We start from the raw sequence: 26,021 nt of genomic DNA on the forward strand, positions 1-26,021 counted from the left end.
ATAAAGCAATAAAATAGTGTTATGCCTTTCGAAAGGTGTGTTTTCTTTGCATATATATGTACATGAAAACTTCTTGCAACTTTATCCAACTCAACTCCAGAGATAAAGTGTGAACTCGTCAAGAGGTGGTGTGCGCAGCGCGGGGTTGCCAAATCTTCTCCTTGGCGAAGTTCAGATTTGGGAAACTTTTAAACTTGTTTCCGCAAGTTTTTTCTTCTGCGTGTTAAATATTGAAGGATTTTGTTCGTAATTTATTCATATTTGGGCTGTGAATAGTCATTGGGATGCTTTTGGGTTAGTTTTGAATGTCCATTGGACTGGTTTTGATTCGTAAATCTGCCAACCTTTGCACAGACTTCTGGATTGAATTATATAGAATGTGCAATGTTTAGGGTGCATGTAAAATGTATTGTCATAACCTGCAATCGGATTAAATTTAGTCGGATTGACAAGATGTTATGCATGTAAACATAGCCAATGTGTGGTTGTAGCAGGTGTGTTTGTGTGTGTAGCAGGTGTTGGATGTGGTGTCATACTGTACTATGAGCAAGAGTGATGGTGAGATTATTTTCAATTTGTGTTGTCATACATGTTTCAGCACTTAGTTGATCTGCTATCAGAGACTTTTGATCGATATTTCATTATGAATTATTGAAACTCTTCAGGTCAACTTTCGAAGACCTTTTGCTACATATATCTAATAACGTTACAGTTACAGTGGATTGAGAGATCTTCTCCTGCAGATTTCAAGTTTTGTCCTTATTTTACTTAGCTCATGTCTTTCCAAATTTGCACAAAGTTGTTTTCTTCAGAACGACACAGAAGCAGATGATTATTCAGTTCATTCACATAATATCTCACTGCTGACGAAAATGTTCATCATCTTTCATTTTGAATTTGCTGTGATTCAAACGTTTACAAATCTGAGTGAGATTTGATAGGAAGATTTGTAGGGCTGCAACAAACGATTATTTTCAGAATCAATTAATCGGACGATTATTTTGTTTTAATTGACTAATCGGATAAAACCATTAATATTTACTCAACTACATTTTTTCACTTATTATAGCCAAATAAGGCACTAAATAAGGGTATTCACGTGTAGAAATTTTCTTTTAAAAGTGTAAAAGCCACACACTACTACAGAGTTTTACTAATATAATCTTTTTGTGCACTGAAAAAAAAAGGATTAATTGAATTTAATACATTTTTTGAGGTAAATGGTTGCAATCAATTTATTTATGCTACATTTAAACAAAAAAGATTAGTAACGTAAAATAAAATATAAAACTTTTGTTTAAATGTAGCTTAAATAAATTGATTGCAACCACTTACCTTAAAAAAATTGTTAAATTCAATTAATCATTTTTTTTCAGTGTGTGCAGTTTTTAAATAGTAAAAAATCTTTCAATGTCAAAATAATAATAAACTAAACGAATTGAGTCAACAAGTATTTGCTGGTGGATCATTTTAGCCACAGAATAATGAACTCGTTTTAATTTTCAACTTTAGACTTTCACAATATTCGTTATTAACAAAATAAATAATCCATAAGATATGAAAGTATACATGCGTTGTTGCGTTGTTACAGTAATAAAACCCTGGATTTCCCCCTTACTTTTAAACAGATAATTACTTTGTGGTTCATTACTATTTTTATGAAAACCCAATAACAATTAAACAAATACAAACTCACTTATATTAAATTACGAAATGAAACCTTTATAAACCAGTGTTCTTTTGCGCCTTTGCTTCCGTTATTCTTCTTTTAGGGTTGCCAGATCCCCATAACAAACCATCCCAATGGTCATTTAAAGAGCACTTATTGTCCGATTCACATTTTTACATTTCCTTTGGTGTGTAAGTGTGTATTAGTACATGTTAACGATATGCAAAAGGTACGAACCCTAAAGTAAACGATCACACGAGTCATCGTCTCCATCATAAATCTTTTTTCTTGGACTACAACAAACTCACGGATTGTAGGCAACAGTTTACTTTTTGGGATTGGTGATGTAGACATGACCGACATTATCATAATTCCTCCCGCTTTGTCTCACAGCCTGTAGTTAACTCCTGTTAGCATTGCATTGTGAGCGAATCTTTCAAACATGGTAGGAAGCGTCACATTTCCTGCTGACGTCAGAGGTATTCAGGCCAATCACAACGTACAGATTAGCTGGCCAATCAGTGACACAGAGCTTTTCAAATCCGTGCGTTTCAGGAAGAGAGTAAAATCTAAGAGAGTAAAAATGTACGGTATGTGGAAAATAATGTGTTTTTAACCATAAACCACGCACACACAATGTATAAATACACAAATACACAAAATAACTTTTTTAGAAATGAAATAGGTGCACTTTAAAATTAGTCCTGACTTAAAATTATAAAGGCACAGCTGGCGCTGTATATAATGTTACGTCACAGACCAACTAATTGATAAAAAAATTCAACAACGAATTTCATTATCAAATAGTTGTTGCAGCCCTAAAGTTTTTTTATTTTATTTCTTACCATAAAGTTATGTTGTGGCTTTAGAAGACTTTGATTATAGTGCAGGAAATATAAATACTTGATAAAGACTATGATGTTTTGTATTTGTTTGGTCCCGTTTTAGGTCTTGATAGCTGTAGTAACTATGAACTGTCAATGCAAATAACATTAATAGAATACCTTCCTTTGTGTTTATAGATAACAGAAAGTCATATAGGTATTCAGAGTTTGTTTGTGACCGCAAATAGACTTAATATCATGATCAATATTATACCATGTTTGGTTTAATATGAATAACTACAGTCTACATGACTTATGGACAGACAGAAACATTTTCTCTGACTGTGAAGTCTACAAACATTTTCTCACAAAAAATGTTTCCTGCACAAGCACACAGCACAGTATTATGAAATATTTTGGTATGAAGTGTGATTGACTGCTGTAAATGTCATTTAGATGCCGGTAGGATGCTGTGGAGTGAACTTGACTTTATGCTTTCTGAAGTATGACTATCTGCTCCAGTTAAAGCATATAAAACCAAGTAACTCCTAACCAGAATTAACCAAACAAACAATTTTTTCTCTGAAAACATGTAAATATGCTTGATAAGATTTATTTAGGAATTTACTATTTTATAACACAATTGCATGTGATCTGAATTGAATCTCTATTTGCTAAGACGCTGTCTGTTATAAGTCTCTCTCTTGATGGAGAAAAATGTGACAAAGATGTCATTTGCCCAGCAACAAACTGGAATTATGCTCTTAAATTTCAAAGGGGTTGAGATAAGAGTCTACTGGTGCATTTCACATCTCTTTCCTCCTCCGTGTTCTCATCGGCCAATGGCAATGCGACTCTTACATATTCATCCAATGAGAATCCTACATCCCACCGTCTGTCACTTCATTAATATTCAGCGACTGCAGTCCCCCATCATGAGCTCAGGTGGTGCACAAAACAGAACAGGAACACGCGAACGGTGACAAAACATAACACACGATGCTATTGTTCATATAAAATCAGCGAGGATTCGATATCACTGAAACTCTGGATAGTGTGTTTCTCCATAAATCTTTTAATGGCACAGTTTCTGTTTTATCTTTGCCTTGTTTCTTCTCATCTCCAACAAGACAAATTTACAACAGAAACAAGACCGCAAGATACAAAGAGAGTATATCTTGAGATAGAGTTGTTTACTGAGCCCATTGGCAAATAGTTTTTCTTGTTGTAAGTGTAAATGTAAGAGAAATGAGTCGGATAGGACCTGGTGATCAATATCTGGGTCAGGATTTATGTTCATATTAAACCGTTATAATTTACTGTGTTATAATTTACGGTGACATTTTCTTTTCTTTTTTGGCTTTACAGTAAATATAGTAAAGACATTTTTTCCTGTCCTGTTTTACACCCTATGTCTGATTGGGTTTAGCATGAATATCAATTGCTTGCTTCCCCATACAGCAAAAAAATATTTTTCACCAATTTTTTTTGTATTTTTTGAAATATATTTGAAAAATAAATATATAAATTTTAACACATTCACATCGCATTTGGAAAAGAAACTTTGTATGTTACAAACATGCAAACATTACAGGTTTGAAAAGATTACATTTAAATATATTTTCAAATGCAAAAATATACTTATAATTTTATATTTTATACATACGTATTAGTGCTGGGCATAGATTAATCTAGGTTAATCTCATACAAAATAAAAGTATTTTTTTGCATAATATATGAGTTTGTGCTGTGTGTAATTAAAAAAATGTATTATAATGTATTAATGTATTATATATATATATATATATATATATATATATATATATTAATAATACATTAATACAATATAATACATTTTTTAAATTACACACAGCACAAACTCATATATTATGCAAAAAATTACTTTTATTTTATATATATATATATATATATATATATATATATATATATATATATATATATATATATATATATATATATATATATATATATATATATATATATATATATATATAAGGGATAATGTAGAGGCAGCCGGTAGTTATCGGGAAATAAGCCCCGACAGTGTGATCAGGACCCGAAGCGGAGGGTCTTGTTTCACACTGAAGGGGCTTATTTCGCGATAACTACCGGCTGCCTCTACATTAACCCGCTTATTACACGGCTACTTGCCACATAAGAAAAAAACTGCACATGAATATGAATTTGAAACATTTTATTGGGATATTTGTTTTAAATTAAAATTTTTATCCTTCCGCGAAACTTTGCACAGATGCATAAAATGATCGTAATACCTTATAAAGATCCTCTGCTTCATACTTGTCTATCTCCATTTTTTTCTCTTTTAGCCAGTCTTTGAGAAGTTTTAATGCCCATTCTGTATTTTTGAGTGTGTTGGCTTCGTAGCTGTCATGCTCTATTTTGTCAAGTTCAGTCTCAGTAAGCTCTCTGTGTCTTGTCGTTGTTCGTTCTTCTATCCACTGTTTAAATGTTTTGTTTTTTTCGTACATGTTAAAATTAATGTCAAAATTTTCCATTGTTAATTGTGGTTGTTCAGTGTTTGTCACAAGATGGCGCCAAACAGTAATCTTTATTGGCGTGGAGCGATTTTAATCGTACAAGTAGTACCGGCTATGCATTATTACTTTGGAGCGGTTATTATTTGAAAAGAACGAACCTGCAAATGTCTCAACTGACCAATCAGAATCAAGCATTCCCGAGAGCCGTGTAATAAATATATATAATGTATTAATATATTATTAATATATCATATTTTTATTTATATATAATATAGAAATTATACAAATATAAATAAATGTATATACACATGTAAATAGTTTCTTAATAATAATAATAATAATTACACACAACACAAACTCATATATTATTCCAAAAAAATATTGTATTTTTTATGAGATTAATCTATGTCCAGGTATACATTTTAGACTTGTACTGTATATTACATTTTATATATATTTTGGCCAGGAAAAATATATTTCTTGCCATATGGGTTACATTTGGAATATATTCTCATATAATAATGGTTAAAAGTACATATATTTTCAAATAAAAAAATATTTAATTAATCGTTACTTAGCATATATTTTAAATATATTTGTGGCTAGAGAAATTATTATTTAATTTTTTTTGCCGTGTGGGTCATGCAACATCCTGAATATCTAAATATCTCAAAATCTAACCTAAGGTTACTTTTTATAATGGTTTGGTTTTCATTTAAAAGTGACTGATTAGGAAAATTATAATTTGCAGTGGCATTGTTAGGACAGAGATCATTTCCAAATGCAACTATTTGCTCTCCACCCTATGAAGACTGTAGATGGTTTAATACAGACGGCTCTCCCCATCCATATACATGTGTGTGTGTGTGTAAGGGTGTGTTAATCCACACACAGAACCCCCCCATTCTTCCTCTTACATAGACACTTCCAGCTGGTGCTTGAAGGATACGCAAGCGAGATCCTCCATCCCTGCCGCCCCCCCTCTCATTTGCTCTCATCCATCCCTCTCTCGTCTGTTCTCCATCCACGGATGGGATGGGTTCAGGTTGGGCTAGGAGATCCTGGAGTAAAGCAGCAATGAAATCACCTTCTCCTTGAGACGTCTGTCCATCTGCTCTCACGCAAATGCAGTTTCCCAGCCTCGGCTCTTCGCAGGAACACAGAGATCCTCCAGAGGGTGAAAGAGAGACTGTTTCTTTGTGAGGAGGCTGCTCAATCTGTCTCGGTCGGGAGACTCTTTACTTTATAAAAGGAGATCTCAATAGAGCTTTGCGTCATGGCACACGCCGCGTCCCAGCTGAAGAAAAAAGCGGATATAGACCTTACAATTGCCGAGGAGGAGAAAGAACAAGAAAGGAAGAGAAAGAGCAGAAAAAGGACCCAGGCGCCGAAGAAAAAGGTACCTGTGGGTCAGACCTCTGGTGTTTTTGTGAAGCTGACACGCACACACGCATGAGCGGGCTGTCTGAAGGATCTGAAGGGTCTGGGGTGGTCCACACACTTTTGTCTGAGGGTCATTGAGGGTTTTTTGCTTACAGTGAAGGTTAAAGGTATTGTTTAGGAAATAATGGAATTGAAGGGGGAGTTTTGTAGTGTGCGGATTGGAAATGATTTTATATAGGACGAACATGTGCCTGATAAAAATGCAAAACACAAACAGGATTTTATCCAGGATAGTTTTACTTGAAATACAGAAGAACATAATGCCATTAAAATCTCATAGTTGTTCAATAACTTGTCAGATAGCGCTCCTGTATTTGTACAGATAAGAATACGAGGTCTTTGTAGATGATGGTGGTGTTGTTTTGAGATGCGTGCGGGGTGTCTGTTTTTGTCTTTGATCCATTCGTTTTCCACATTGATGCGTGACTGTTGTCATTTTTATCGCTGGCTATGGTGCATTCAGACGCCCGGGGGATCGTGATCGCTATCCCGTGGGCTTTCTAAAAGATAACCCCCACCCCCGTCCCAGCCTCAATCCCATTACAGACCCACATCAAATCATCTCATTAGTCACAGCTCAGCATCTCTTCAGCTATCTACATATACGTCTGCTTCTCTCACACACCATGAAGATTAAAATGGACGGATCCAAACCTTTGTCCTGTTCCACCTCGATCCAAGTGTTCTGTTGAACGTTATGGATTTTTTCTTCTCGTTTCATTTATGGCCGTCTTTGATAGATTTGTGAGTGCAGCTGAGACTTTCAGAAGCGCACACGAGTTTGATCGTGCAGATATTAATTGTGGACACGTTCTTGCTTGATTCATGCACATGCTTATTGAGTTGCATTGCATGTAAGGGTTACGTTCATTTTTACGTTTATCCATATGTGTGTTCCCTGGGAATCGAATCTATGACCTTGGCATTTTTGGCACCACTTGAATTGCAAAAGCATGCAGATGCTCTACACATAAACTAATGTGTCATATAATAAACAGAAATATCATGCAAATTGTGACAGATGGCTTGAGTATTATAAGATTACTGGGACTTTATACATGTAGGTATGGGTGGACAAGAGCATGTGCACTTATTTTAAACAAGTACGATTTATTCTGTTCCACACGGGACATGATTGAAAACCTCTCTACATCCTTTTCATTGGTAGTACAGTCTGTGTGTCATTGATGTGTGTGTGTGGCTGTGACCACACGCGAGGACTTTACTCGAATCATTGACTCAGCAGGTCTGATTCACATACTAATGGCTTACAGAGCACATCGACTGCTTCGCTGGGCCATAATGATAACACTTCAAATAATGAAACTGTAATTGTTGTGATCATGTGACATTAACTGTTGAGAACATGCAAGATTCTTAGATTATGCTGATCAACACAGGTTTTGCAAAGACGATTTCTGCTCGAGTTTATGAAAGTAAAAAAGAAATGATCCTACATTTAATCCATTTAAGCTATCTGTACGTTTTCTGGTTACATAAACAGGGTTCAAGACTCTCTCCTTATATTGTGATTTAATATGTTAAGTATAAAAATGAAATATTATTTTTGTTAATAGTAAGTGGGGAAAAGTCATGAAAATCTGACTTTTTCCCTGTTTAAGTGCTATAATTGGGTCCCTAGTGCTTCTATCAACATATACAATGTGAAAAAGATCAACCCAGTAACTTAGTTTTGTGTTAACTATTCTCTGCAAGCAGAATAGGTCATTGAAATGTGGCTCCCCTTGTGATGTCAAAAGGGGACGCTGCAGAGAGAGAGAGAGAGAGAGAGAGAGAGAGAGAGAGAATAATTGAGACAGGGCTCAAAATGAACTTTTTTTTTTTCAGCAAAAATTTAGGCGCTTCCATGAAAAAATTTAAAAGCACCACAACTACAATGTAAATGTTAATAGATTTATTTTATTAAAAATAAAACACCACCGGGCTTTACACGTCCTATGGCCAGCATTTAAAAGTTGGTCTTCTATTTTATTTTATTTTATTTTATTTTTTGCTGCATACATTCCTAAATGAATACCCAAATGCTGTTGAAATAGTATAGCAGCAATAATAATTTAACAATTACAGGTAACATGATTAAGATTACATAGAAAATCTAGCAAACATGTAAAACACTGATTAATTGTGACATTACAAAAGTGACCCTAATATAGAAGGCTAATATATATTGGTATTGATAACTGCATTACCAGGATGCTTTTACTACTAAATAGGCAATGTTTTAAAAAATACAACAAAAATATACCATCAGCATTGTCGTATTCCACAGCAACATGGACCACAAGGATGTTTGTCGGATGTCCATTCACCAGCGCATGCGCACATACACCATCAAACACACTTTGACAGACAGCTCAGTGTCTCCATCAATAATAAACACATTTGTCATGACACGTCTTGTATTTTTGGCACTTTCGCCATGTTTAAGCAAGGTACGTCTGGCACTTAAAATGTTTTGATTCCGCCATTAACGCCGTTTTACAGGATTTACAGTAAACACAGTAAGTTACATTTTCATAGCGGAGACACTCGAAATCTTTAAGCCACTCTCTCTGAAAGGTTTAACGTCAACTTGTATTTTCCGGTGGTGGAGTTACATTTGAATCCGGATCGTCGTCAAAAAATACAGTAATAACCTTGGCTGTAATCGGCTCGCTCTCGTCATGCTCGCGACGCATTCGTCTTTTCACATTTCCGCGCTTCACGGCAACAAGGAATGACTGACGCTCATATTAGCCAATCTGCGGTCTTCATTAAACGCAAGAACTTAATGGTGAAATTTGATTGGGTATGTATCGTTGGAGAGAACACTGAACCTGGGACAGCGCCAGCACGCAGGATCACAATCAACTCGCGTCACAACAAAATGGGCAGTCGCACAAATGCTCCCAAATATATTTTAAGGTCGCACAGATTAAATTTCGGTCGCATATGCGACCAAAATGGTCGCAATTTCGAGCCCTGTTGACAGCACAATTGAGTTTCAATTTCAACAAACCACTATTATGGTGATCGGTGTTTGCATTTCATCAGCTTATTTGCATTTAAAATGACACACGTACAAGTGGCAGTTTTAACATGTTATAATAAATTATCTATATGGTATTTTGAGCTAAAATTTCACAAACGTACTCTGGGGAAACCAAAAATTTATTTTACATCTTAAACAAGTATTGTGAAATGTCCCCTTTAAATCATATTCTAATAAAATGCTGGGTTGTTTCAACATGTGTTTTGGTCAAATACACTTTAAGAAAGGATGTGTACATTTTTTAAACTTTTTTGTGTTATGTTTTTAACGCATTATATGTAATTTTAACACATTATGTGTAATTTTGTGTTGATTTTGTGTTAAAATAAAAGTAACACAAATTGTGTTGTTTCAATAACACAGAGATGTGTGGATGTAGTGTGTTGTCCCTAAACTAACACTGGTTAGACTTTTTGGTAATTTAAGCCAACGGTTGAGTTTGACCATATTTTACCCAACCATATGTTAAAACAATATGTTAAGTTTTTTTAACTCTTCCACCGCCATTGACGAGATATCTCGTCAATCAAGAGAAAACGCTTCCCCGCCAATGACGAGTATTTCCGTCTTTCCGCAATACCGCTATTATCCACTAGGTGACGAAAAGTTGTGGTTTAAAAGTGCATATTTTTTATTTTTCTTGTCAAAAATGACAATCGTTTTGCTAGATAAGACACTTATGCCTCGTGTGGGATTGTTTATAGTCCTTTGAAACTCTGCTGAAAAAAACTGTTAAGTGTTGAGTTAAGTATTAAATGTTGGGCTCTATTAAAGTCCATTAAAATGAGAAAAATACTGCAATGTTTTCCTCAAAAAACATAATTTCTTCTCGACTGAACAAAGAAAGACATCAACATTTTGGATGACATGGTGGTGAGTAAATAATCTGGATTTTTCTTTTAAGAAAATGGAATATTGCTTTAATGTAAAGCTGCTTTGAAACAATTAAACAATTGTGAAAAGCGCTATATAAATAAAATTGAATTGAATTTTTTGAGTGAAAAATGTATGAGTCACGGCTGGCAGGTTGCGACTGAGATGCCCTTGAGCAAGACACCTGTCCCACATTGCCGCTCCTACATCACTTTCACTAAAAGATTCATACTATTTCAGACTGATCTCAGTTTTCATATGTGTTCTTCTTTCATTGGCGTTTACATGTATTTGCTAGTCATGATAGTATTTGGCACAGCAGTATTGAACTTACCTGTTTGTGGTCACGCAACACAAAAACGGTCTGAAACATGATGCTGATGGTGAGCGTTCACTCAGGCCGTTATTACTTCAGAAGCTCCCAGTATAGCTGAGGTCATGGAGAGATTCTGCTGCGCTATTGATTGTGTCCTGATGTGTGAGTCTGAAGCACTAATAAACCACTGGACTTGTGCATCTGTGTCAAGAAACAGCTTCATCTGCCATCAGAAACATTGATTCTTATGGAAACCTAGCCTTCATTTACCAGTTACATACAGATTTTATAGACATTACTGTGCATCACAATGTAAAGGGGTTACAGGTGGATACCATTGCTTTGTGTTTGCTATGTGGTTACAGATTCCCACGGGTCCTTGAAATGCTTGAAAGTTTTGAATCTGGGGGAAAAATTCAAGGCCCTGGGAAGTTTTTGAAAATATACATACATAGATACAGATCATTGAGAGTGCTTGAATCTATTTTATGCAAGAAGTTTTCTGGGGAAAAAAAATCAATATTATTCCTTGTGTAGTGTTGGATAATATCATAAAAAAATTGAGACTTTTTTAAGCACACGTGCTAAACTGTTTGCTTTAAATGCTTCTGTATGCGAATGTTGATTCATACCAAAATGTTTTTTTGCAAAGTTGTGTTTAACACATGAAAACGTTACGTATGTAACTGTTGTTCCCTGAGAAGGGAACGAGACGCTGCGTCTCCCTTGCCATACTTCCTGCTTCCCTGAAACTCCGTCTTTGGCAATATTTCAGATAGCGATATACCTTCTGACTCCCGCGTCACCCTGTCTTTGTCATTAAGCCTCATCATTGGTTGAATTTGATATACACATTCAGACACACTTACCCCTGGAGGCGTCCCCAAAGTGTCACAGCAGTGATGCAGCGCGAGTTCCCTCAAAAGGAACAATGTATCTTAAAAGGTAACACAATCTTGCTCTCACTTGAAATATGTCCCCACATTGAATCCTTGAATTTGAGGGTATTGGACCTGGAAAGTCATTGAAAGGTCCTTGAATTTGAAGTTAACTAAGGGGTGGGAACCCTGTGGTTAGTAGGGTTTTATGAGTAGTTGCTAGGCTGTTCTGGGTAGTTGCTGGGTGGTAGAGCCAACCTTCTAGTGTGCTCCAGAACTTTAGATTGGCATCTGTCTTTCTTTCAATGTCATTGGGAGTATGTTGTATCCGTAATATACTGTAAGCAGTACACAGTGTCCTTATACCCAGTTCAGACTGACGTGGGTCAGGTTATGATGACGTTTTATGCCGGTATTTTTCTGGCAGCGTATCGGGTTGTCCTGCTCAACACAGAACAGAAGCATGCGGTCACTTAAAAGAAGGAAAAATCTATATTTCAGTCTGCTACTTCTGGCCATTGGCAGCACTTCGCTTTAGTGCTTGGCTTAAACAAAGCAAAACAAACACTAAGGCCGCTGGATGACTGCCCGTTTATGTGACATAGACAGTTTGATCCAATCGTTTCCCGTTGTGCTTTTATTATTAGAGGGTGTACGAAGCCCCTAGAAGAACCGATGAGAACCACGTCTCCCTTCAGACAAGCCGACAGTACATTTTGTGTGTTTGTTTGTCCGACAAACATTTCTGTAGGTTTATAAATCATGTTTTGTTCGCAGTTTGGCAGGTGCATGGTAAAACATTATGTAAATGTGTTAAAATTATGAATTTCTCAGTGATGAAAGGTTCAGGGTTCAGTTTAGTGAACGCTTTAGTGACTCCACAGACTACCATTGTAAGTGAAGGTTTTTTATGTACAACAAAATGATTCGATTTTCACAAAGAAAGTCTTTTTAATAGAATGATGCAGTTGAATTGATTGCTGTTAATGAATTTTAATGGGTGTGTCCGATAGGTCTGTCCCACCTCCCCTTGACCTTTCTCTCTTTTTTAATGTTGGTGGGTTGAGTGCAGTATTGTCTCCTGCCATGCGTTACTAAATGCATTTAAAAGGGGGATGGGACGCAAACCCCAAATATACACACACATGCTGCCACCAGCATCATTACCCCCCCCCCCCCCTGTTTTTAAGCAAATATGTGAAGCTGGTACATTTATCCCCCATCACTTATTTAACAACAACCTCATTTTTCACAGTCTTCACCTCTCTCTCTCTCTCTCTCTCTCTCTCTCTCTCTCTCTCTCTCTATTGTTTGAGGAGCGAGGAGTGGTGTCCCTCAGGACCTCTTCCCCCCTTTTCTTTCCTCCGGGGCTGATGGGACACTTTGTCACCAAATACAGATTCTTTCTCAAATACAGATTTCTGTCTCTTTCACCCCTACATTTATTCTGTTACTGGAGATGAAATGATCATTATAGAGAATCTATATCCTCGTGTTTTTAGCATCACATGACTTTTTCACCTGTGCTCTATATTAAATATCTTCTTAAAGGAATATTCAATTTTCTTAAAAGAAAAATACAGATAATTTACTCACCAGAATGTCATCCAAAATGTTGATGTCTTTCTTTGTTCAGTCGAGAAGAAATTATGTTTTTTGAGGAAAACATTGCAGGATTTTTCTCATTTTTATGAACTTTAATAGACACCAACAATTAACACTTAACTTAACAATTAACAGTTTTTTTCAACGGAGTTTCAAAGGACTATAAACAATTCCAAACGAGGCATAAGGGTCTTATCTAGCAAAACGATTGTCATTTTTGACAAGAAAAATAACAAATATACACTTTTAAAGCACAACTTCTCGTCCAGATCTGGTCGTGATGCGTCAGCGTGACCCCACACAATACGCCATGACGTCAAGAGGTCACAGAAGACGAACGCGAAACTCCGCCCCAGTGTTTACAAGTGTGTTGAAAGAGGACCGTTCCTACATTGTTGTATGTCAACTGATACTAATTAATGTCTTTGTGGCAGTTTATTGTTTAAAATGGTCCGCAAATGTGCGTTTTATATATGTAACACGTGACCTCCCTACGTCACTACGCATTTACGTTAGGTCGCGCTGGACCGGACCTAGAAGAAAAGTTGTGGTTTAAAAGAGCATATTTTTTATTTTTCTTGTCAAAAATGTCAATCGTTTCGCTAGATAAGACCCTTATGCCTCGTTTGGGATCGTTTATAGTCATTTGAAACTCCGTTGAAAAAAACTGTTACGTGTTGAGTTAAGTGTTAATTGTTGGTGTCTATTAAAGTCCATTAAAATGAGAAAAATCCTGCAATGTTTTCCTCAAAAAACATAATTTCTTCTTGACTGAACAAAGAAAGACATCAACATTTTGGATGACATGGTGGTGAGTAAATTATCTGGATTTTTCTTTTAAGAAAATTGAATATTCCTTTAAGTTATATGGTGGCTTTGTGTGATTAACAGACTGAAATGTAAGTCCTTTTTCATTTGCAGAAGCAAGTTTAATTAAAAAAAGTCGAAATGAAATTTTTTTGTGGCTGTACTAAATGAAATATACTAAATATACTAAACGACATCGGTTCTCACATATCCTTTAACCGAGGAGGGGATGATTTTTAGTGAATTATGACCAAAATGGCACTTTTATGCTCAGCAAAACCCTCATAAGGCTTTAGATGATATGGTGTAATGACTTTTGAAATGTAAGTGGGTGAAAAATGACTTTATTATATGTTATTATAATAAATTTCTATAATAAATTTCTTTACTTTCTTTGGCCAAGATAAAAATTTTAAGATGAACCATCTTACCAACTCCCTGCTGCTCTGGAGTTTATAAACATGAGATATTTGTTACATAACACATTATATTATACACATTTAACTCCATTTGCTGGATGACACAATAATAAAAATTTCCAACTGAGAATCTCACTTCCTTATGTAAAAGACATAAAGGAAAACACCACTGTTTTTCAAAATCTTACTGTGTTTTTACCTCAACTTAGACGAATTAATACATACCTATTTTTTTTCAATAGATGCACTTAATCTTTGTACAGCGCGTCGTGAATGTGTTAGCATTTAGCCTAGCCCCATTCATCCCTTAGGATCCAAACATGAATGAATTTAGAAGCCACCAAACAATTCCATGTTTTCCCTGTTTAAAGCCTGTTACATGAGTAAGTATGGTGTCATAAAACACCTTGGGTGCATTAATATTGACGGAAGTTTTAGCGAGAGGGGGAGTAGTCTGGAGTGATGATGTACTGCGCTACTACTAAGTGCACTTCCGCCATAAAATATAGTTCTAATTTTTATCTGCTACGTTTTATTTTGTGCCACCATACTTACTCGTGTAACTACTCATGTTACAGTCTTTAAATAGGGACAACATGGAAGTGTTTGGTGGCTTCTAAATTTATCCCTGTTTGGATCCTAAGGAATGAATGGGGCTAGGCTAAATGCTAACACATTTACGACGCGCTGTACAAAGATGAAGTGTACGCATTGAAAAAAGATAGGGATGTATTCATTTGTCTAAGTTGAGGTAAGAACATAGTAAAATATTGAAAAACTGTGATGTTATCCTTTAAGCTGAGTTTAAACTATACTGGGATAAAATACCTGAAAAGAGAGAGAGAGATCTGTTAGCATTCCTATTCATGTAAATTGCTTTTGGTTGCTGAATTTAGAACCTGAGCTATACAGTAAATGACATGTGATTAATTACTGTAAAATCACAGGAAATGATGTCATGACAACACTGATTGGATGCTGACACCATAAGTGAATGCACATGGTCTGAACCAATTTACCAATGACTGAACTCTGACATCAAAGCAACAGTCAGGAAAATCTATTGAAAATCTATTTTAATGATTTTAAGAGCTGTCCAAAACTGGCCTGCAGGTTTAACCTCTACTGTTCCATAATAAAATACATGATACATATACCTATGATATATGAATCAGTACCTATGAATGTAAAAAGATGCTTTTCGAAGATTCTAATAATGATGAAGTTACAACATTTACCAGCAGAGGCTTACTGAGACATCTTCATCAGGTGAACTTTGACCCCTGCTTTAAATGAATGAAATGAAGGGAGAGGCAGAAAAGAAAAAGAGGGCTAATCCTGAAATGGACTTTAGATTTAAGAGGAGATTATTAAACAGAGAGAGAGAGAGAGAGAGAGAGATAGAGAGAGAGAGAGAGAGAGAGAGACTTGCTCCATACTTAAATCATGAAGGAGATAAAGGGAGAGCGAGCTGATGCAGCATAAAACTCAAACACAACAGTAAATCAAACACACAAACACAAAAGGTCAGTGTGTACTCGCAGGTGTTTGTCTATGGAAGTGTTACTGTTGTGTGTTGATGTACACAGTGATGAGGTTTCAAAATGTTATCTGTCTGATTTGACTCATTCTTTCAGTTTCATACACCAGTTTCATATTTTTTAAAAAGTACTGCTGCTCAATTAATCGCATCGCAATCGTGATGTCAGCCTGTGCGATTATATGACAGCAAAATGTTGCAATTATATTAAATAAATAAATGTGTGGACTTGTTAACACAAACTTTCTGATAACAGTTTGATGATTTTCCTTGCTGTTTAAAAAAAGAAAGAAAAACGAACAAAAAAGGCAGTGCACGTGTGGTGTGCGTCGTCACTTATACCAGAGCGAAGATGGATGCAGAGGAGGTTGACAGTGATCTGGTAGCTAAAAAAAACCTCTGTCTGTTGTATGGCGGTATTTTGGATTTAGGATTACTGACACTGAGCAGTTGCTACATCACGTGGCAATACGAAAACATTTCTAGTTTTACAAATACACATTTCAGCTAAACTGTGTGTGGATTTTCCTTAAAACCCATCAAGTTGACTCATGATACCATTTAGTATAATCGCAATCGCACATCGCAATATTAGCATCAATAACCGCAATGGGAAAAATTACCCAAATCGTGCAGCCCTATTTAAAACCCTTTTCTGTAATGTACAGTACGGTGAGGATCTCATTTCAACATACAAAAAAGTCTTTGTAACTGTAACGGTATATTCACACGGGGCTTCAGCATTAACGCTTGACGGAGGTCGTGTTTAAAGCTTGGCCAACAGCCAATCACAGTGGCCGCAACACATGCTCGTCTGTTCTTTGGTCAGAGTAGACAGCACATGCTACATGTGAGACCCCCTTCTCCCTTGCTTTGAAAGGAAGGCAAACACAGGGAAAAAAATGTGTGACAGATCGATCACAAAATTTATAGTGAAAGGGCTGCATGCATTTCCTGTTGTTGTGTCTCCATTTAAAAATCATTTTGAGCTAGCATAGCCATGTTTGTTTAAAAGTTTTGCTGCTCTTTTTTGTGTTCAGTTGTAAGTAATGGCACAAAATAAATATTTTTGATCACATAAGGCTTGAATTTTATTGCGTTTAACTCCATTGGAATCGGAACCAAGAATCATTAGGAATCGGATCCGAAAAGCGAATCGAATTTGGAACTGAAATCGATCAATTTGAAATGATGCCCATCCCCAGTAATAATAGGTGACTATTTTGAAGAAGGTAAAATGAAGAGTTTGGTTCCAAAATGCAAAAAATCTATTTTGACTAATTTAGGTAAAAACGTGTTTTCTATAACAAGAAAAGTGTATATATTTATAGTCTATAAATCTATTGAATCATTATATAAATGTGCATTCATCTTTGCCATGTTATATTCATTTAGTTGACTAGTGCTTTACACTGATTAAAAAATAAACATTAATGGCATTAATCAAAACACTTACTTTGTCATATTAAGTACACTGTCATTGCTGTTTTATCCTTGGGACGTTGTCACTGAACTGTTTTGACAGTGATCAGCTGTAAAATGTTTTGGTCCTGCTCGATTTTCGTTGGCTTTTAGTAAAATAATGGAAAGTTTTTCATAAGATCCTCTGGGGTCAATGTGTTAGCATGAGAAACTTGATGCTGTCGTGTGAGAACAAGCAGCAGCCGGCATTTTTCTGTTTCCCGAGTGCCTCTCGTGTAAATTATAAGATGTTGATGGCTTACGTTTCTTTCCCGTTACAGAAAACCACCAAAGCCATCAAAGTATTATTTTGTTTTTGTTTGTTTGTTGATTACAAAGTACAAGATGAGTAAAACTAGGAGGCTGTTTACACTTGGCATTAACATGCGTTTTCGTCGATCGGATCACAAGTGGACGACGTTAATGCCAGGTGTAAACGGTGTTCAAAACGTTTCGAGCTCGTCACTTTCGACCACTTTCAACCACATTCAGAGGTAGTCGAAACCACTTTCGATCGGATCGCTTTGGATTTGCGGAACGCACATGTGGTTGAATGTGTTCAAACAGCCACACGCGACTGCCTTCTCTCCGCCCATTTATCTAATCTGAGGTATTAAACACAAGTTTTACGTCTTTTTTTACTTCTGGCGTGAACAGCGCTATTTTAAGCCTTTCATTGATACAACTAAAGCGGCTGATCTCCGTAGTTTCATTTTGAAAGCGTGTGAAAGTTGCGCGATTCTATTTCATCAACTGCGCTGAAAATTCAGAGAAAGCTCTTACATACACACGTACAAAACTCGGTGCAGCATGTTTACTTGCTAAACAAGCAGCGGACTCCAACATAATATTAGTTTGCATCCATATAAACTCATAATTACTCCCGCTCGGGTTTGAATGACAGCAGAGAGACTCGCCCACCGTCTCGACAGACCACCCCCTCACAGTATTCAGCACAGAAACGGTCGAAAGTGGACAAAAGAGACGGATTTAAATACCATGTGTAAACGTAATGTGTCTCTCTCGTCCACTTGTGATCCGATCGATGAAAACACATCTTAAGTGTAAACAGCCCCTAGGATTCTGTGTGTATTCAACACACCGCCATTGTTGTTTACAACACGTGGAATGGTGCGCTGTGATTTGTTGAGCGGATTTATTGCATTCTGCAGAATAGAAGGAGTGGCGTTTATTGCGTTTTAGGATAAAGGGAGAAAAGATATATACAGAATAACAGGGCAGATATTGTATTTTGCGTAAAATTAAGAATTTACTTTTAAATACTGACCTGATAAAATACTGATTTTGGCGGCAACTCGTTTTTTTCAAAATGCCGTTTATCGCGTTTTGGAACCAAACGCTTCAAATATAAGTAGTTTGGTGAAAACAGTACATAAGAGGCTGTTTACTTCTGGTATTAAGATGCGTTTTTGTCTATCAGATTACAAATGGATGATGCTAAATACAGGGCAAAATGGGGTGTGAAAAGTTTTGAGGTCATCCACTTTCGACCACATTCAGAGGTAGTTGAAAACGCATTCGACCGGATTGCTTTTGTGGTTTAGACGCACATGTATTCGATACGGTATAAATCCGATAACGGAAAGCCTTGGGATAAACTGCAACGAATCTCTACACCTACAAACTTTTTGTAGGCTATGTAACGTACTAACAGCTTGCAGATGAGCATGATTCAGTATTCAGAAACAATGGCAGTTGTAAATGTGCTTTTAATGTTTGTGATATGAAATCCTAATCCGGTCAGATCATACAGTAGTTTGTTACTAAAGATCATTGTGGTTTTCTGCATGTCTCCAGGGCTCTTGAGATCATCAGTCCACATATTGCTGAGCTTAGACAGTGGGAGAACAAGAGAGATTGGCCTGTTTTATCTTCATCAGCTGACCGGCTATTGGGACCTCCTGAGATATCTTTATCATCTATTTATGACACTTCTCACACTGTACTGACTACTGAGGTTTAACTCTACAGTGTTGCATTACATTAGTGTTTGTTTTTATGTAATGGCTGGCATTATTTTTGTATGCAAATCTTAAAACCATTCTTAAAGCTCAGCCCTGATTGGATCAGGTGGTTTTTCTGTGTGCATGTTCGCGTGGGTTTACTCGGGGTACTCCGGTTTCCTACCAGTCCCAAAACATGCAGTTTAGGTAAATTGGAGATTTATCAATTTGCCCCAACGTGTGTATCGATCAACTTGTGTATGGATTACCCCATAAATATAACCAAAGATGTGGGAATTGTGTTAATAATAAACAAACATCTTTGGACTGGTCTACTGTAATGATGCGTGTACAGTATGGTGTCAGTTTGTCAGGTTGCTTAAAGGGGACATTTCACAAGACTTTTTTAAGATGTCAAATAAATCTTTGGTGTCTCCAGAGTATGTACGTGAAGTTTTAGCTCAAAATACCTTATATATAATTTAGTATAACGTTAATATTTCCACTTTGTAGGTGTGAGCCAACATGTCGTTTTTGGGTGTGTCCTTTAAAATGCAAATAAGCTGATCTTTGCACTAAATGGCAGTGCCGTGGTTGGATAGTGCAGATTAAAGGGTGGTATTATCCCTGTCTGACATCACAAGGGGAGCTAAATTTCAATTACCAATTTTTTTCACCAAAACTTAAGTTACTGAGTTGTTCTTTTTCATATTTTTTAGGTTGATAGAAGCACTGGGGACCCAATTATAGCCCTTAAACATGGAAAAATCAGATTTTCATGATAGGTCCCCGTTAAATTCTATTGTTGAGTGGATTATTTTAGCATTTTAAAACAGAACCATTGTGTTTCCTTGTAAACACATACTTTTTGTTTTCAATTAGTGGAAAGAGGAATTCCCTCTGGAATACTGTAGAGTTCCCAAGAGAAGGAATTATTTTTGGAGAGACACCAGTGGCTGTTCTGGCTCATCTGGTACCCTCAGTACCAAGAAGAAAAGAATCGTCTTGTTTTGGCTGTGAAATGTGTTAGTAATTATTTATTTTTTTATTAAAGTGATGTTTGGGTGGTTTGATGAATTTAAGTTTAAACAAATGATTTGTTAAAGAGAATATGTGACCCGTGCTGGCAAATTGAGTTGGAATGAGCAAATGTAAAAAAAGTAGTTATTTATATTTTGACATTCACTATTAAAAAACTTCAAAATGATGTATGATTTATTGGAATCTAATAAAAAATGACAGAGCTACATCTGTTTGAAGTAGTCAGCAAAGTCAATTTCAAGAAACACAGAGTTTAAGATTTTTGAAGGTTCAAAAACAAAATCACTGCATCCATACCTTAAAATCACTGGTAAAACTAATAGATTTAGTGAACATAAAGTCCAAAACAATATCTATAGGAAAAATATATGTAAAACTTTTTTTATTGTTTGATTGACATTGAGACAGACAGCTTTAAAATCTACTGTAAAGCAAGGATTTAATACATGTTACACATCAGGTATTTATCCCAAAAATGTATTAAACATAACAGATTATATCTGCATCAATTCCTGTCAAAACAGATATTTTTAAAAACTGTAATTGTGTATATATCGGGGTTATGCGCTTGCACGCATCAGATCTGTCAGTAAGCTTGAGAAAGATTTTTTTCATGTCTTATCTCTCTTTAGCATCAAGCGAGTCCTGAACTCTATTTTCTAATTCCTGCATGTTTTCAAACCGAAACCAAAATGTCATGCGCATGTGGATAGAGACGCATCTTTCCATTAGAATTAGCATTTAGGACGGCACACCTCTCAGAAAATGTACAAATAAAGATTTATAGTTTTTGACTTTAAAGGGCACTGGGATTGCTTGATAAAGGCTTAATGTACTTATTTTTATGAAAACCAAAATCAAAATTTTTTGCTTTCTTTTGCTTCTAGCTCAAAATAAGACGGTGTGCGTTGCGACTCATTTTGCCAGCATAGACGTAACATATACACACTTGTGAATAGCTAATGTCTGCTGCAGCATTTTAGACAAACACTTTTTTAAACTTATTTATTTCAACATGATATCAACATGTTCAGGAGAGAGGACAATATTGTGCTAAACAACACACACGCTCGTCTTCTGTCTATTTTGATGTGATTTCGCTGCTACAATGCTTTGTTGCTGCATCACATTCACTTGCTAAATCTAGCAGATGAAAATAAACAAAAATGCGCGCTGTGGCGGAAATACATACGTAGATGGACGTTATGTCAAGGAATGAAGACATGGAGAGTATCAAAATAAAGGTACCTCAAATAGATTTTTATGTGTGGCATCAATGCATCGGATCATTAGAAATAAAATCAATGTATTGATCCATATTGATGTATTGTTACCCTCAGTATAAATAATGTAATAATTTTGTAATGTGTTAGGGTCTCATGGACGACTCTTATGAGCTTACAGCTGTAGCCTAATGGTTAGGAGTTGCTGGTTCGAGTCTCACAACCAGCGGGTTGCAACTGTGGTACACTTGAACAAGGCATCTTACCCCAATTGCTCCCGGGGCACTGGGATAGCTGCCCACTGCTTTGGGTTTGTGTGTGTTCACTACTCACTGGTGAAGGTTAAAAGCAGAGGTCACATTTCGAGTATGCGTTGCATACTTGACAAGCACTTCACTTTTTACTTTCAAGTGTGTCATAAGTTTATCACATGACTGTAGTCATGCAGTATTATGACTTTATTCCTTTACAAAGACTGTATGGTAATCCTGAGCAGTTGGTTTTTTGTCTCATTTTTCATATAGGTATAAGTGTTACTGTTCATTTTAACACCGCTATGGGAAGTGTTGGTTTAATTGAAGAAAACCGTCAGAGATGAATGTATTTGTGTTTAGTTACCGCAGCAATTTTGTATAGTCAGAGTTTTTCTGTGTGTGTTTGTGTGTTTGTTGCAGTTCTCTGGAGATCTGTGAGAGCTTTATTCCGGATGTATATCTGTGTATGCAGACCACACATCTCACACGATCACAGGAGTTTGTGTAGCACAGCTTTAGACATTCACGATGGCCCAACATAACACAAAGACACTAAAGTTGTTTTCCGAAACATGCATGTGTTTGCGTATGCTGTTTAACATGTTTTTATATTGTATTTATAAGAATCATGTCATTTAATCTTATATGAAGTCTCCTAACTTGTACGCTATTACAGAAATCACACAGAAAATCTCTTTAGGCTATAACACAAGAGAAACTTACAGCTTTGACCCCTATCTTGCAGATTCACTAAATGTTTGTGTCACTGTGTGTGTCAGCTGTATTTCTCGGGGTCACTGTGACTAACAGTCTGAGAGTCCTCATCATTTATTCAAACTGATACAAACCTTCTTTCTTAATATTGACTGTTAATTGTCCTAATGGAGAAAATACAGAGAGTGAAAGAGTCCTGGCATGAAACTTTACAGATTGGCAGAGAGCGGGAAAACACTCTTAGCAAATCCCAGAGGAACTTTTATTGCTGTTTCATAGCTCAGCTTTATTGAATTCTCAGCTGTTTCTCATTTAAGTATCAACTCGATGCTTTGCCATAAACATAGACAGAAATTAGTCTATGTTGTTTACATACGGTAAGAGTGTAGAGCTAACGTACACTCACCTAAAGGATTATTAGGAACACCATACTAATACTGTGTTTGACCCCCTTTCGCCTTCAGAACTGCCTTGGCATTGATTCAACAAGTTTCTGAAAGCATTCTTTAGAAATGTTGGCCTATATTGATAGGATAGCATCTTGCAGTTGATGGAGATTTGTGGGATGCACATCCAGGGCACGAAGCTCCCGTTCCACCACATCCTAAAGATGCTCTGTTGGGTTGAGATCTGGTGACTGTGGGGGCCATTTTAGTACAGTGAACTCATTGTCATGTTCAAGAAACCAATTTGAAATGATTCAAGCTTTGTGACATGGTGCATTATCCTGCTGGAAGTAGCCGTCAGAGGATCAGTACATGGTGGTCATAAAGGGATAGACATGGTCAGAAACAATGCTCAGGTAGGATGTGGCATTTAAACGATGCCCAATTGGCACTAAGGGGCCTAAAGTGTGCCAAGAAAACATCCCCCACATTACTACACCACCACCACCAGCCTGTGCAGTGGTAACAAGGCATGATAGAACAATGTTCTCATTCTGTTTACACCAAATTCTGATTCTACCGTCTGAATGTCTCAACAGAAATCGAGACTCATCTGACCAGGCAACATTTTTCCATTTTTCAAATGTCCAATTTTGGTGAGCTCGTGCAAATTATAGCCTCTTTTTCCTATTTGTAGTGGAGATGAGAGGTACCGGGTGGGGTCTTCTGCTGTTGTAGCCCATCCGCCTCAAGGTTGTGCGTGTTGTGGCTTCACAAATGCTTTGCTGCATACCTCGGTTGTAACGAGTGGTTATTTCAGTCAAAGTTGCTCTTCTATCAGCTTGAATCAGTCAGCTCATTCTTCTTTGACCTCTAGCATCAACAAGGCATTTTCGCCCACAGGACTGCCACATACTGGATGTTTCTCCCTTTTCACACCATTCTTTGTAAACCCTAGAAATGGTTGTGCGTGAAAATCCCGGTAACTGAGCAGATTGTGAAATACTCAAACCGGCCCATCTGGCACCAACAACCATGCCGCGCTCAAAATTGCTTAAATCACATTTCTTTCCCATTCTGACATTCAGTTTGGAGTTCAGGAGATTGTCTTGACAGAACCACACCTCTAAATGCATTGAAGCAACTGCCATGTGATTGGTTGATTAGATAATTGCATTAATGAGAAATTGAACAGGTGTTCCTAATAATTCTTTAGGTGAGTGTAGATCAGGTAATTTAGTCTTTAATGTGAAATATTTAGGTTCATATTTAAATATGTGACATTTGATGCAGTCTGGTCTTTCATTATGTTTAACAAGTTTACCTTTAAAGACTATGGTGGAAATTCTAATTACCACAAAGTCTTTAAATAGACACTATAAAACTTAATAAGTACATGCATATACAATATATCTGTAGACAGATTACAGTGATAAGGATTATATGATAATTTCTGTGATGGGTCACAACACCGCATCATGTTGTGGTTATGGGAACTCCATTTCATGCTTGTGATTCCCTCTGCAATAAGAGATGGGTTGCTATGGCAACACAGCATCACCGAGCAGAAGGTGAATGTAGAAATTTTTAATTTGTAACCAGCTGTTTATTTATTCACATGTTTTTAGGTCAATAAACAGAAAATGTATAAGCACATAAGAATTTAGATATGGAGGTATTTGCTTTGTACACTATTGACCAGTCAGAACAAATCCATAGTATCACTTACATTTTTTCTTCTTTAGTGTTTTCAGACTACATGACTTTAAAACTATAGATAAGCAGATTTGTTTAATTGTTGGTAAGGTCTTTATTGAAGTTTCATGAATCTTTAACAGTAAGCCATTATTGAATGGTTTGGTGGTGGTATCAACAGATGGCATTGCTATAGTACATTATTACACTGATAATAAATGTTATGCATGTTTACATACTATGGTATTTACATGGTACATACTTTATTGTATGTAGGTGATTTAAGCAGATGTATCAGGGATTCTGGGATACAGATCTAGGGTTTTAGATCTCATGGTCACTTCAGACTGCTTAAAGAACAAGTTCGGTATTTTACACTTAAAGCCCTGTTTTCAGATTGTTTATGATGAAATAGAACGGTTTTGACTGAAATTTGGACATATGATGCTGGCCCGAGAATTTTCGGGTGTTTCTTGTATCACCTCCAATCCTCTATAATGGGTTTATACACAGGAACAATCCTTCCTAAAATGCATTAAACTTTCTTTTACAAAGACGTGAAACTCACCGAGTGGTCAGGGGCGTTCACCGACACGCTCACACAAAAATCGCTGCAAAAGACGCATTCCAACAGGTTTTATCGTAGTTTTGTCCAACTTCATTGACTTGTATTAGATGTGCTGTGAGATACGGTATTACTCCGCGCTGGGAACTTTGTTTCTATTCTTGCAATTGGCAAAGGTGGATTATCGCCACCAACTGGGCTGGAGTGTCTATTATTTAAGCTCTCAACGGATAATACGGGTGTGAGGCGTTTGGAAAAATAGGTCCACAAGTTTACAACGAATGCTAAAACACCTGTTGGAAAGCATCTTTTGCAGCGATTTTTGTGTGAGCATATCAGTGAACACCCCTGACCACTCGCTGAGTTTCACGTCTTTGTAAACGAAAGTTTAATGCATTTTAGGAAGGATTGTTCCTGTGCACCTATACAGCCATTATAGAGGTGGGAGGTGATCAACACTCGAAAATTGTCGGGGCAACCACATATGTCGAATTTTAATCAAAACCGTTCTATTTCACCATAAACAATCTGAAAACAGGGCTTTAAGTGTAAAATACCGAACTTATCCTTTAACTGTTCAATGAAAGTCAATTTCATATGATAGAAATATGAAGAAGTGAGCTGAAGATGATTAGGTATTTTTGCTAAAGGACACCTATTATGCATACATGTGTTGGCAGTGTGATGAACACAACTACCCAACAATTAAAATATCTTCCATGTCCTTCTATTTTAATTCCCATTAAACCAGTCTCATTAGACATGCTGTTTTG

General features: G+C 36.5%; 1 protein-coding gene across 1 annotated transcript in view; it reads left to right on the top strand.

The window, feature by feature from the left end:
* Positions 1 to 6,008: 6,008 nt before the first annotated feature.
* Positions 6,009 to 26,021, top strand: part of ank3b (ankyrin 3b) — a 134,584-nt gene continuing 114,571 nt past the window's right edge. Inside the window, exon 1 of the mRNA XM_073866709.1 lies at positions 6,009 to 6,411. Within this exon, the coding sequence (XP_073722810.1) occupies positions 6,289 to 6,411 (123 nt within the window). The 5' untranslated portion in view covers positions 6,009 to 6,288. The remainder of the gene's footprint in view (positions 6,412 to 26,021) is intronic.

The sequence above is a fragment of the Misgurnus anguillicaudatus genome, chromosome 4, assembly GCF_027580225.2.
Source record: "Misgurnus anguillicaudatus chromosome 4, ASM2758022v2, whole genome shotgun sequence".
In the NCBI taxonomy this organism is placed as follows: domain Eukaryota; kingdom Metazoa; phylum Chordata; class Actinopteri; order Cypriniformes; family Cobitidae; genus Misgurnus; species Misgurnus anguillicaudatus.